Source organism: Microchirus variegatus, assembly GCF_963457635.1.
Source record: "Microchirus variegatus genome assembly, chromosome: 3".
Taxonomy (NCBI): Eukaryota; Metazoa; Chordata; class Actinopteri; order Pleuronectiformes; family Soleidae; genus Microchirus; species Microchirus variegatus.
The window spans coordinates 24,211,206-24,225,444 of record NC_139804.1 but is presented as its reverse complement, the minus strand read 5'-3'; the positions used below and the strand labels follow the sequence as shown (position 1 = coordinate 24,225,444).

The 14,239-nt window shown below is 41.0% G+C and overlaps 2 protein-coding genes across 2 annotated transcripts; one reads left to right on the top strand and one right to left on the bottom strand.

The window, feature by feature from the left end:
* Nucleotides 1–492: 492 nt before the first annotated feature.
* On the bottom strand, nucleotides 493–6,480 carry slc37a4a (solute carrier family 37 member 4a; the record flags this gene model as incomplete). Its single annotated transcript, XM_083886107.1, has 8 exons — nucleotides 493–662; nucleotides 1,058–1,196; nucleotides 1,300–1,413; nucleotides 2,747–2,832; nucleotides 2,929–3,087; nucleotides 4,326–4,569; nucleotides 5,774–6,006; nucleotides 6,333–6,480. 8 exons carry the CDS (start codon nucleotides 6,478–6,480, stop codon nucleotides 493–495), a joined length of 1,293 nt encoding a protein of 430 aa, XP_083742233.1.
* A 1,798-nt stretch (nucleotides 6,481–8,278) lies between these two features.
* Nucleotides 8,279–12,435, top strand: cfap45 (cilia and flagella associated protein 45; the record flags this gene model as incomplete). Its single annotated transcript, XM_083886907.1, has 13 exons — nucleotides 8,279–8,288; nucleotides 8,867–8,889; nucleotides 8,997–9,113; nucleotides 9,937–10,049; nucleotides 10,230–10,374; nucleotides 10,458–10,628; nucleotides 10,715–10,893; nucleotides 11,009–11,138; nucleotides 11,255–11,401; nucleotides 11,507–11,620; nucleotides 11,740–11,933; nucleotides 12,076–12,300; nucleotides 12,369–12,435. 13 exons carry the CDS (start codon nucleotides 8,279–8,281, stop codon nucleotides 12,433–12,435), a joined length of 1,635 nt encoding a protein of 544 aa, XP_083743033.1.
* Between the last annotated feature and the right edge of the window lie 1,804 nt (nucleotides 12,436–14,239).

Here is a 14,239-nt window from a genome sequence, read left to right as displayed (position 1 = left end):
TTCATGTTTTGTTTCTTTCTGAGTATCAATGAAAAGGCAAAATAACAAAGTATCATTAATTCAAGACTTTGGGTATTATACAGGCAGCACCATGAGTGTACTAAGTGTGAGTCCATTCATGATTGATAATTACAATGTTAGAACAAATATTCTATTATATATATATATATAAGTCCCAGTTTTGTCTTCAGGAACCCCTTTAAAGTGTCCATGATCTCAGGAGAGAAAACCGTTCTTTAGTCATGCTTATGTCACACTCAGTTGTATGACATACATCCTCGTTTATAATCACTTGTTAACGCTGTAAGTTGAGAAGCACCTTAAAAACATTTTCTTTAAGGAAAAAAGCTTTTATCCATGATCTTTGTTTAAACCTGTATGAATGACTGAAAAACACAGTGGTATAAAAGGTCAGTACAAATATTATAACACAGTGACCGCAGTTCATAATATTGGGTTGTCCTCTGGATGCAAAGGATGAGCCATAAAGTTTTAGTCTGTCTTCTTGGACACCACGCGTCCCATCTTTGATTGGATGTTGCGCAGCAGAAAGAATCCAACAGTGATGACGGCACAGACGATCTCTGCTACCCAGAAGGCCATTTCCCAGCCGTGGTGCTTTGCAATTGTGCTGAATGGTAGTCCGGACAGGAAGCCACCAACTGAGGAGAACGCAAATGGATATGTTCACTCTATGGACATATCAAAGCTGTAGTCTCTGAACAGTGTGTAGAAGAGAGTGGTGAGGTTTAACATCATACGATATTGGTTTAGCCTCAATGAGGGTTGGAGGTGCCAATCCCAGCTGACATAGGGCGAAAGGCAGGGTACACCCTGGACAGGTCGCCAGTCAATCACAGGGACACATAGATACAAACAACCATCCACTCTCACACTCACACCTACAGTCAATTTACAGTGTCCAATTTGCCTAATCCCTAAATATGCATGTTATTGGACTGTGGGAGGAATCCAGAGAACCCCACAGGGAAAAATGTCATGTAACTTTAAGGATATTAAGCAGTTAAAACCTTTTCCTGGCTGCTATGAAACTTACTGTTGGCCATCAAGGCAACAATGGCATGTGATGTCCCACAGTAGTTGGATGGGGCGCTCTCATTGGCTATGACACCGAACAATGCAATCGGTCCATACGAGCAGAAACCAAACACGGCACCCAAGCTGAGAATCCACACCTGAATGTGTACGAGAGATGAGACGAGAGGTAAACTGCCCGTGTCGCATTAAAGATTATTTTAGTTACTCATGTTTGCTCAGTGGGATGTGAATAGTTCATACCTTTGAGCTGTCGGGAGAAACTGTAATTCTGAACAGATACATGGACACACTCATGCCAGCCATCATGCAGATCAGGATGAAGTGACGGGGATTGCCATAGATTTTCATTCCTTGCTGTACAAAATAAAGGATTATATCAACACTGTACAGTGGTTTTACTGGCTACAAATCATATAAAACAGTGTAGACAGGTTAGAATGTATTCTTCATGCTGTTAAAATACCTAAGATCTACCAAATGTAGATTAAATCACATGTCTGTTCAAATATTTTGTGTTGTAAATATATGTCTTTGACTTTATAACCTGTGTTAGCTCCATGGAATAGTTTGAACATTATTCTAAGAAAGACAATAAACAATAGATTTGACCAGACTGACAAAGGCAACTGAAAGAGCGAATGTACAGCATATATCACTGTTTAGGTTACGATAGGATGGTTTTTGATGGTTTGTGAAACAGTTAAAATAAAATAAAAATTGGGAGTAGAAATACAAAGCAACCCTACTTGAAAAACAAGATAAGATAAAAGTATTCTCCACAGAGTGTAGGCTACAGAATAATGCAGTTAATTTGTGTTGTAAATCGAGTCATCAAGAAAAACACGGTCAGTGTTGTTTTTCCATCACCAATACACTTTGTGATCAACTTTCATCAATCATAATCATGAGTCTAACTCACATGTGTCAAGCTCAAGGCCCGGGGGCCAGATGTGGGCATTTTCATTTTCTGTGGCCTGCTAGTGATTAGTTGGTCTTAAAAATCTGTGTTAAAATAGGTCTATGCTGCTTTAAGTCGTTTGTTGACCATAAACTACATTTCCCACAATGCATGGTGATTGCGTTACCTCCAAAGTGATGGCATCCTACTTCTAGATCGCAGTGTATCATTGTATATGCATAATGCGACGAGTGAAATCGAGATTGAGACCGTGATCGCAGCAGAATGTGTTCACAAAAGCCAAACCAAAAACAATGCGGCAGAGAAAGCTAGCTTCATTGTGGCTGAAGAAATCGGCCGTGCTTCAAAGTCTTTTTCTGAGGGTGCGTATTTTACGCAGCGCATGCTGAAGGTGTGTGAGCAGGTCTGCCCCGACCAGATACAGACTTTTAAAACTGTTAGTTTGTCAAGAAACACCATCGCGGACCAGGTTAAATCTATAATGCATCATATTTGTATAACTTGAATAAGTAATAAATACAGAAAGTTATTTAGCAATATGTTACGGAGTAGTTACCTTTTTTTTTTTACATTATATTTGGTTACATTTAGTTATATTTATTCTGTGGGTTAGGATTTTGGTTAGGGTTAGATTCAGTTGCATCTGGCTCTTTGAGGGTAACCATTATGCTGATGTGGCCCTCAGTGAAAATGAGTTTGACACCCCTGGTCTAAGCCAAACGCTGTCTTTTTCAGCCCTAAAAATCACTCTATAAAGAGCCAACTCACTTTGGCCACAGCCTTGTCAGAGAAGTATCCTGCTGCAAGACTGCCCAACAGTCCCCCCACCTCCAGGGCACTCATGTATGAGCTACCTATGAAGAAGAAGACAGTGATTCACAGGAATATAATGTGCTTTTTATGCACAGAAAAAAAAAATTGAGAGGATCCACTTTATTCCTCCGTCATACCCATGAATGTAGTCTGGCCCTTGTCCTGAATGAGAAACAGTTGGCCCCAGTCAGTGCAGGCCGTCTTCACCCCGAACACCACCAGGTAGGACACAGAGAGCAGCCACAGGTAAGGAGACAGCAGGAACTCAGAGAGGGTGCTTTCATTACTCGAGGATCCTACACAGGAAAAAAAACTAGATATTATCACCGGTTGTGATATTAATTCATTCATTGTCTACTGTTTTGTCCTCCACATGAGGGTCACGGCGAGCTGGAGCCAATCCCAGCTGACATAGGGTGAAAGGCAGGGTCAACAAACAACCATTCACTCTCATACATCCACGGTGGATTTAGAGACGTCCAGTTAACCTAACCTCTGTTTTTGGACTATGGGAGGAAACCAGAGAACCTGGAGAAAACCCCCACACACATACGGGAAGAACATGCAAACTCCACACAGAAAGGTCCTTGGTTGAACCGGGATAAGGAACTTTCTTGCTGCGTGACAATATCGTTAGCCACTACTCCACCGTGTGACCACGGTCCCAATGTTATTATGTAATTACACCACTCTGTAAGAATCTCATCATTATCACTTTAAACAAAGTAACAAATGTACATCAGAGATAAATAAAAAAAAATACAATATAAGACCTAATAGACCTAAGAACAAACAGTAAAACATATAAAAACACATAACTGTGTTATAAAAGTAATAAAATACTGTATAAAGTATAACAACACAAATAAAGACGTTATACAATAAAACTACAAAAAAGATAAAACCAACGCCTCGTTCTGGGCCGAAAGCCAAAGAGTAAAAATTAGTTTTAAGTTGTGTTTTTAACAGTGAAAGAGCCGCTCTAACATGCAGTGGAAAATGTCCTCACAAAGATAAGGTTTGTATGTTTTTATGGACCTCACAAAGATGTAAATACAACGTCACACGCACAGACGTTAAGCCCTATATTATTATTCTCTTTGCTTCATGCATCTTGGATTATTCAGGCTAAAGGACGCGATGATGAGATTCACTCTTAGGTTCTAACATTTGATATCTAATGAGACCACATTTTTAATATGAGGTGATACAGAGGACGTTCACCACCCGCTCAATATCACAAAAGTATTACACTTCGATATCCAGCCCTACCTGTGAAAACTTTACCCTTTTAAAACTAATGAATTCATAAACATCTCTCCAACACACATGCTACTACTTCCTCACTTTGCTGGTGCGTGAACTGACATAAACCGTATGTGAGAGGGGACACACTGGGTCCAGAGTCCACTGTGTCTCTGACCTTTAGTCACAACACAAGGGGCACATGTTGTATAAACACACACATCTGGATGATATGCGTTACATGACTGTGAGAATCAGTATCAGTCAACAAGTGGAACATGAGCCTCACCCCCTTTGCTCTTCTTGGCTGCCGCCTCTATGTTGGGCAGTCCCACGTCCTTGGGCTCGTTCTTGATGAGCAGCAGGCAGACGAAGGAGACGGCCATACAAATCAGTCCAGAGACCGACAGGATCGTCCTCCAGCTGTAACTCTCGGCCAACACCGTGGCAATGATGGGCCCCAGGCTGCCAGCCAGATTCATGCTGCAGGACAGGACTGCCCACCACGTCCCAAACTGAGACGGCTCAAACCACTGATGAGATAATAAGGCAAAAATAATTAAACCACCAACACGGTGTCATCATCTTACCTTTGATATACAGGGAGAAGTACAATGATTGAACTACTGCAGTGTTCTGATCAGACAGAGAGAGTGTGACGTGACAGGCTGAACATCAGAGGTCAAACAAGGAAAGGAAGAATCATTTCTTCTCTTAACTGGCATATTCCTATGACTGACATGAATACCAGCTTTATTCCAAATAAAAAGAAAATCAAGCAAAAGCTTTTATTAAAGTATGTAAACCCTAAATGCCATAGGAATAATACACAACAGGTCCCATATTCAGGTTTTTGTCTTCTTACGTGTTGTTGCTTCAAAGTTATGATTAATTTCACATCACACTTTTAGTAGTGATATAAATTAGCAATAATTGTGCAGAAGTCACAAAATACATAATAGTTTTTCCTTTATTTTTGTTCATAAAAACGAGCCAAGCTAACTTTGAACTGTGATGTATTTTTAAAATTTCATTGTGCTTATATAGTTGGTGAAAAAGCTAATTTCATCAGCTTTTGTGGAGAAAAAAAAGGGTGCAAGACACTCTATATTGTACCTTATAGCCTCTGTGTATACTGTACATTATTACATAGTAATGGAAAAAAGCAGCCAAGGGATAACAATTGTGCCGTTGTTCAAAAAACAACAACAACAGTGTTCCTTTATGATCATTTATTTGAATTATTGCTCATTTCATCAGTGATATATAATAAAGTAGAGAATCAAAAAGGCTTTTAGTAATTTTAAAGAAATGTGTGTATTTCAATGCAACATGATGTCATCATTTCATATTAGTGAAGAGGAAAATTGAACTAACTAAATCATTGATGATGCTCCATCTCTGGTTAGGGTTCAGCTCTTTACACGGGAAATACTTGGCGCATGAATGTAGAATTATTGCGGTCATATGTTATATATGACTGTTCTGTATTTGAGCCATGTGAAAATAGATCATACTTCAGATCTTTTTATTAATTGGTAATTTTTTTTAAATGTAAATTGCTATTCAAGTTCAACTTTAACTCTTTCATTTCAGAAATACAACTAAAGCCAGTTGTTTTTATTTGTTCTGCTGCTCATGTATTGTGTTGTCTGTTTGTTCTTAGTAACAATAAGGACAGAAAAATGGAATTAGGCATCAGGACAGTGCAGTGTGATATTCTGGCATGGGGCTCACCTTGCGCAGCACCCTGCCACAGGGAGGCCAACCAAGGCCTTGGCCGAGGCCGTTGAGGAACCACAGGGCAGAGAAGACGGCCACAGTGGACGACCAGGAGAAGACAACATTGATGCCTCCCACCATGAACAGGCCAATGGAGAAGAGCCAGCGGGCGCTGATCTGGTCTGAAAGCACGCCGCTGATGAACTTACTGATAGCGTAGGCCAAAGACTGACTGCTGGTGATCATTCCTGAACACAGAGAAGACAGGAGTGAACACAGAGCAAGGTTATCTAGTTGGGAATTGTTTTCCTAATCATTCATACTCGTTTATTGATTATTGAATCAATTAAGAGAAGAACTTTACTAAAGCAAGTCAAGTTGCCTACAGGTAACTCCTGAAAATAACAATGGCCTGGATGACTGGGAACCTTTGAAGAGATATAAATCAAATGGTTGTATCCATAAAATGTCAAAACATGGTTTGCAACACCCTGAGCATTATAACAACAACAAGTTAATTTATTGGTTTTATAATAGTTTTTCTAAGGTCAATGCAAAACACAGTGTCTCATACCCAGGTCATCCTTGTCCAGCTCGATCTCCTCCATGACAGACGGCATCACAAAAGAGAAAGTCTTTCTGTTAAAGTAGTACAGCGTGTAGCCAACAAACATGGCCAGAAATATAGTTCCTCTGTAGTATCCATAATTCACTGTAGCCATGACTGCAGGCAACACTACAAAACCAACTCTGACTGGGTCTGATTGACAGACGTCTGCTCTAGTCTGTGAACTTTGCCTCAGGATCCACTGCACAGAAGTGGACCAGTGGACGCCGTGCTTGCAATCACCCAGGAGAGGTTAATGGTCAACTTCTCTTGCCCCCAAAACAGATTTAATCTGCACAGTTACATGGTTCTGCAGACAGACTGGGCCTTCAGTCACTTTGGTACATCCCACACTGTGCATTTGACGTGTCCAACTTGAATAGTGACCTTGATGTCCTGTTCCTCCTGTTGTTGTTGTTGTTGTTGTTTGTTCCTCAGTGAATGTTGTGAATGAAGAACAGCTCAGACTGGCAAGGTTAATGATTCACTGTGGGAGGTCCAACAGCTGCTGTAGCGCAGGGGGAGTCTCCTCTGCAGCTGAGATACAGCGACAAAGAGGAACTGATTCAGAATATCCCTTTAAAAACAGGCTTCAGTGGAAGCAGCTGCTTGTGTGTGAGCACCTGCTCTCTACGGGAGAAGAAGAAGAAGATTCGCCTGGAGTCTGTTTGAGTTTGGGACTTTTTCCCAGGAGACGTTTTCCACGGTGGAGCGGAGAATGATGTCCGTGACGTGGGAGAGAAAAGAAGGAGCCGGAGGCGGAGAGTGTGTGACGTTTCCGCGTTTCCGCCCACAAACACAGACAGAGCCACTGCTACAGCGACAGACAGCAGCGTCATTATGACTTATGATCATGACTTGTGTTTGAAATGTAACGAAGTACAAATACTTCGTGACTGTACTTAAGTACAAAATTCATGCATCTGTACTTTGTTATTTGTATTTCTAGCAACTTTTACTCCACCACATTTCCCGTACTACCAAATAAAATCAGAAGAAGAAGAGAAAGATCTGTATTCAGAGGCGATTCTAGAGTCTGTAGGGGCCCTAAGCCAGGGGGCCCTTCCAACCAGTGTTCATCACCATTATGTTATAAATAAACTGATGTATTTTTTTTCGAAATGAATAAAATAACATAGAAAAACCTTGTAATTAAAAAGTATGTGAAAATATAAATGTAAAGAACAATAAAATACTGTAAATAACTGAAAAAGACATATATGAACAGAGTAAAAAAGATATGCATTACACTGTAAATAATCCTCTTCATTTTCCAACTTGCAGAACGATAACTTCACACAGGTTAACGTGAGGTGGGGTTTTCCTATAGAGATGTCATTGCAAATCGCTCATTGTTTTTTAAGGGTGACTGGGATGTGGCTGGTCACTGCACATTTCAGTAAAAACAGCGCCCAGGCTCCGAATGTCGGGGGCCCCCTATCAGCTCGGGGCCCCAAGCAGATGCCTGCCTTGCCTGTTCACAAGCTGCGCCCCTGTCTGTATTTATATAGAGCTTTTGCCATTCACACACTGCAACATGGAGTTAAGTGTCTTGCTCAAGAACACATATAGACTAGCAGAGCCAGGAATTGAATCCACAAACTCCCAGTTTAAAGACAAGTCGCCCTACCAATGAGCTGCCATTGCCCAATCATCACTCCTCTCTTTTAACCCTTAAGTACTTTTTTAATATCAGAATATTACTTTTGATACTTAAGTACAGTAAATGTCATGTACTTTTAGACTTTTACTTTTTAAAAAACGTTCATAAAAAAGATATCAAAATAAATATAACATTTCACATAATTTCAAAATAAAGGGGTTTGCTTTGATATGGAACGATTTATGTTTCACAATATAAACGTATTTATGACGCAAAATTAATATATTCATTATTTTGTTAAGGTGAGGACATGTCGTATGGTTAGGGTGAGGTTATGGTTATGTTAAGGTTAGTGCTGACCAGTTAGTTGTGGTTAAGGTTTGACAAAGTCTCCAGGAAATGACTAGTGTCCTAATGTAATGTCAATGTAAAGTTATGGAAACCATTTCTGTTCCTGTTCTCTCTGTGTGTGTGTGCATACTTGTATTTATACCTTTGTGAGGTCCAAAAACTGTACAAACCTATCTTTATGGGGACATTTTGTCTGGCCCTCACAACTTGAAAGGGCTTTTTCAAGGTTTAGACCAGGTTTAGACCAGGTTTTAGGGTTAGAATTAAAACTGGTTTAGGGTTAGGTGACTTAGTTTTGATGGTTAAGGTTTGTGTATGAGGTGTCCTCATTAAGATACACAAACAGGTTGGTGTGTGTGTGTGTCACGTTAGCCAGCCCCTTCTCCCGTCACCTTCGTTCCCATGACAACAGGCAACAAACAGAATGACATTAAATTGCAGCCAGTCCAGTTCAGAGGCGGAGTTAAATAATATCTATCACCAAACATTAGTTATCAGTATTTTTTTAAACGGTAAACAAAAACTTGAGTTGAGTTCCGTTGTCCAGGACTGTACCAACTGAGCACCATGGTAAGTTTTACAGGGACATATCTAATTCATCTCGTGGTAGTTCATTAACAGTGGTTACTGTGTTTGCTATAAGCTGTGATAACTGTGGTGATGGTTCCTCCCTGTAGAGACTCGCATCCAACTCCACGACCTCAAGGAGCAGCGGTGATTCCCGCCGCCGGTATCGAACCCGGGCCCCCACATCTCAGGTGGACGAGAGCCTGTTTGGAAGAGCGGAACCACCGGTAACACAGAGACACCGAATCACTCCAAAAAACGAAATAGAAATAATAATGATAATAATAATAATAATAATAATAATAATGATAATAATAATAATAATAATAATAATAATAATAAACATCTAGAGACACAGTATGCAGACAATGACATGAGAAACATTTAGTATATGCTCAATGTAAAATGTAAACAAAAAAAAAAATGGATATGATTGGCAACAACATAACCTTTGTTAGTACTAACAATAACGCTACTTTAATTTAAAATAATAATAATAATAATAATAATAATAATAATAATAATAATAATAAAAAAGTTTAGGGGTGGGTCAAAATATCGATTTGGTGATATATCATCGTCCTTCCTCATGCAATACAATAATCCATACTCCAGGGCAAATATTCATATTTTAATGAACAAATTATGGTGCTTTAAAGAAAACTGTCCCTACCAGTTTCCCTTGCCAGGCGTAACTACTTCACGTCTCCTCACGGTGGCGCTGGTTTGGCGGAAGTTACCTGCCTGAAGCGGATGGGGTTTACAGCTAGGTAAAGGTGGAGTAAGCTATGTTTGAGATAGAGATGCTCCATCCTCGTCTAATACGTAGACTTTATGCAATTTGCTCTCTCTGTCGTGAATAAACAGAGAAATCCTGCATTTTTAACTATTCGCGGTTGTTTAGTTTTCTTCAGTTAGAAAGATATCGTTGTATCGTAGATATTATTGGTATCATGTATCATGTATCATGTATCGTATCATGAGATACCCAGTGATTCCCACGTCTGGTTTAGTTCATACTGTATTTGTGTTGTGTTACGTTGTGTGCAGATATCATCAGACAGATGTGGAAACACAGCCTCCAAGGCCAAAGACAAATCACAGGAGAACCGGGAAGTTGAGACCATTCAAGTCATCACCAAAGACCTCATCCGTAACCTCAGGTACAAACGATTTTCTATTCCACATGCATGGTTATGAAATGCGATATTCAAGCTACTACACGTAATAGAGTAGAATAAGCAATAACATGCTGCAGTTTTGACAGTGGATGAAATACATATCGCAGTCATGAATGTACGTCAGTAAGAGAAATTTAGCACCACCATCTGTGATTCTGTTAGAATCCCACTGAAGGATCCTTCAGGAGAGTCCATCATTCTTCCACCGGCTGAGTTCAAGCGGATCACCTCGACATCCCGCGTTCTCACTCAGCAGGAGAGGCAGGCCTTGATGGAGGCTTATCAGAGGAAGAGAGAAGAAGAACTTGTAGGCAACTCCAATAAAAAAATGGTCCCTAAAAATCAAACCAAAACCGCATATTAAAATATACACACATTTCCCTCATCCAGGGAGTTGCTGAGGAAAGGAAGCGTCAGATCTATGAGGCCGACTTGTCCCGTAAGGAGAATCCTGCACTTACCGAGCTGGAGCTGGAGGCACAGGAGCAGGCGCAGCATTTGGTGGAGCGGACCAATGCCCTGAGGATGGAGCAAGAGAATGAGATCCAGAGGCTCAATAAGGTAGAACTGTTCACATGTGCCTGACCTTGTCTATCACCAAGTGCTCATGAACATCAGAACTTCTTTGCCTGCGTCATCCTTGTCAGCTAATTCTGGACGCTCAGTGTCAAGCCACCCGTGATGCCCAGATCCAGGAGAAGAGACATATCCTGTCTGAGTTCTCAGAGGAGGAGAAGCGTCTGGACGTCATGATGGAGGTGGAGCGACGCAAGGCCTTGGAGACTGTGGAGCAGATTGAGGAGCTGCGCAAACAGCAGAGGATCAGGTAGAAATACCTAGAAAGAGAAGAGTTGAAAGTTGGCATCATTAATACAGCGTTCACAATATTTCATGATCATGACCAACAACAAAATCACTCACATTCTTCTGTTCAATTGCAGTGGGATGCAGCAGATCTATGACCAGATCCAGCAACGTTTGGAGGAGAAACAAATACAGGAGGAGATGAAAGAGCAGGAGAAGCAGCAGATTCGACAGAACCAGGAGAGAATGAACCTGGAGGACCTTAAGGTGTCAACACAAGTTCCCCATTCAGAGTCACTACACACAAAAATGAGCATTTACACATAATCTCACACACAAACACACAATGTACTTGGCCCTGGAGTGCGTTTCTCTTCTTCCAGGCTCTGGAGAAGAAGTGGGAGGAGCAGCAACGTCTGCACGAGGAGGTCATGAGAATCAATGTTGAGGCTGTGCAGGCCAAGGAGCATCAGAGAGAGGAGGAGAAGCTGGCTGAAATGAGAGATATGGAATATCTGCGCAAGAAACAGGTCAGATCACAAACGATACAGACAGAAAAAATCATTTTCCCAGGTGTAGAGTTCAGGTCAGTATTCACATATGCACATATTATTATTCCATCATGACCTCCGCAGGAGCGAGAGGCTGAATATGAAGCAGAGCAGAGACGCATCAAGAGGGAGAAGGAGTTGGAGATCGAAAGGCTGAGGGCCAAGCAAGAAAAAGCCAAGGATTACAAGGCAGAGCAGGTCAGGATTAAAAACCACCTGCAGAGTCTGACAAACCATATGTTTTCCCCTCCCTTTATGGATTAAAATACTGTAATCACAGTTTCTACACACATCCGTCTGTGTATTGTGTTTGGAAGGATGAGCTACGTGCTCGCAGGAACCAACAAATCGCAGACAGAGAGTGGAGGAGAAAAGAGATGGAGCTGGCTGGGAAGAAAGCACAGGAGGAGGCGATGCTGCGTGCGGCTCGTCTGGAGCAGGTGCATTGCAAAGAGCACTTCCTGTCCATCGAGGCGGGCAGGGAGAAGTCTGAGTTTGAGAGGGTGCTGAAGTAAGAGACTGCAGTCGATTGTTCTTTAAAATTAGTAATGGAATCACTTTCTTAACCGACTCAGAGTGAAGGAGGATGTGGTGGCAGATTTATACCCTTTCATTATTAACTTTCCCCATTGCTTCTACCCTTTTCTACCCAGGGTGCAACAGGAATCAATAGCCAAACAGATGGAGGAGGAGGAGAAGCAACGAGAGCATGCTCTTCGTCATGCCGAGGCCATTCGGCAGCAGGTGAAGGAACGCGAGGCCTCGGCCATAGCCAAGCGCAGAGGGATCTTCAAGGAAGCTGATCAGCTGATGGAGGAAGCCAAGCAGAGGCGTATGCGCCTCAATGAGTTCAAAGAGAAGAAGCTGAAAGAGCTCAGGTGAGTAGAACCTTTGGGCCGACTGTCACATACAGCAATAGAAAGCTAACATGTTTGTCTCTGTGCAGGGCGACAGGGCTCTCTGAAAAATACTGCAGTGAAGTGGAAAGGAAGGCAAGAGCCTCGCTACTCTGAGTCTTTGTCAACATGAAACTAGTTTCACTGCATTTTACAGAATCTCTAGAAAGAGATTCAGGTTCAGTGACATTTTGGAAGGTCTATTGGCAGAAATTAAACATACTACCCAAGCTCTGAAAATTGTTTTTCCTAGACTTGGGTTAAGCCTTTTAAATATACTTAAGGCAAAGGCTGCCATTTTGCTCAGCGTCCAAAAAGTTCCTGCATTTTCAAAGTGAAAGCTCAATACAAAAATGAAAAAATCCTTTCTGGAATGTGTAGGCCACTGTAGTTCCCGGATGCACTTAGGAAAGGAAGAGAGGCAACTTGATGACATAATTATGGATCAATAAAAGTTTCTGTTGAACTTCTGTATGCAAATGTTTGAGCAGTTTATGGCGTGTCTTTTTATGTCGAAGCACTTTGTACAAAACAAACTCCACTCACCAACTCCAAAGGAGAAGTGGTATCATTTTTAGACTTTTATTTAGGCGAGTATTTCCCTTTCAGTTAAGTCATAATTTTCCACGTATCAATGACAGATGCCCTTTATTATTAATATGCATGACAACAGAAAGGAATTCAACTTATGTTAGGATTTAGATGACACTTTACACACACAGCTTAAAGCATGTAAGGAAGTTAAGTACATCAAGATAAATACAGGCTCTTATTTCAGACCATTCTTAACAAAGAACTGGATGTACTGAGATCTAATGTCTTCATCATAACCATCTAAACACACAACCTACAGGAGTGTTCATGGATCTAATCCAGCTGTCATTAAGTGAACAAAGGTTCCTTCACTTTGTCGTCTTCTGCCTCCGTGTTTTGTTCAAGTGGAAATGCTGGAGGAGGACAGATGGGTGAGGGTCTCCATCTAAAAGTTTTCAATTAATTATGTTCACATCTGTACACACCAAAAAACAAACAAAAAAACAAAAAAGTAACGGTGACCGAGGGAAACAACACAACACCCGGCATACACAGACCTCAGCATGAAGAGAGTTCAGAGTAAATACACACACGCACACACACACAGTACGGTTCAGGGTTTAAGGGCCCTGGAGTTTGGGAGCCGTGGTCCCATCCTTGCACATACACGGACACAGTCTCACACAAGCACTGTACACGGCACAAGAGGTCACCTAAATACATGGAACCAAGAAGGAGAGCTAACATCTAGGAGGGTGGATTGTACAGCCCAGTATAGGCTGTGGGGGGGGGGAGTTAAAATCCTTATTTAGACCATCAGGTCACTCACACTCTTTGTATCTCTGACACACACTCACTCATTCACACAGTGACATACACATCTGTATGCATTTAAAACTCCATAAAGCTACACGCCTGTGCAGAATATACTATCATTACTTAGTGTTGCTATCTATAGCCACTTAAATGGCAATAAATGTTCAAATATTATATGTAACCTTTTTTTCTCCTCAGAATATACAATGAAATGCATTATACAGACAAAACGAGACAATGTAAGCTGTTCACATGTTTCAGTACATCAAAAGTAAGAGCTTCTCTACATTAATTTCTCGACGAGTGCAAAATCCAATGCTCCTCCACCTACTTCAAAGGTTCTTTGCTGAGCTTTAGCAAGTCCACTTCTGCACAGACCAAAAACAACAATTAAAAAAAACACATCAATGTAAACACCAAAAAAAAAAGAAGTAAATATGTACTTATAAATATGGAATGTGAAACAACAAAGAAATGATGTGGTCCAATTTCCTTTCAAACAATACAAATAAAAGTCCTTCATCACAGGTAAATGTTTTCTTTTGTAACAGGACAATGTAATAATAATAAT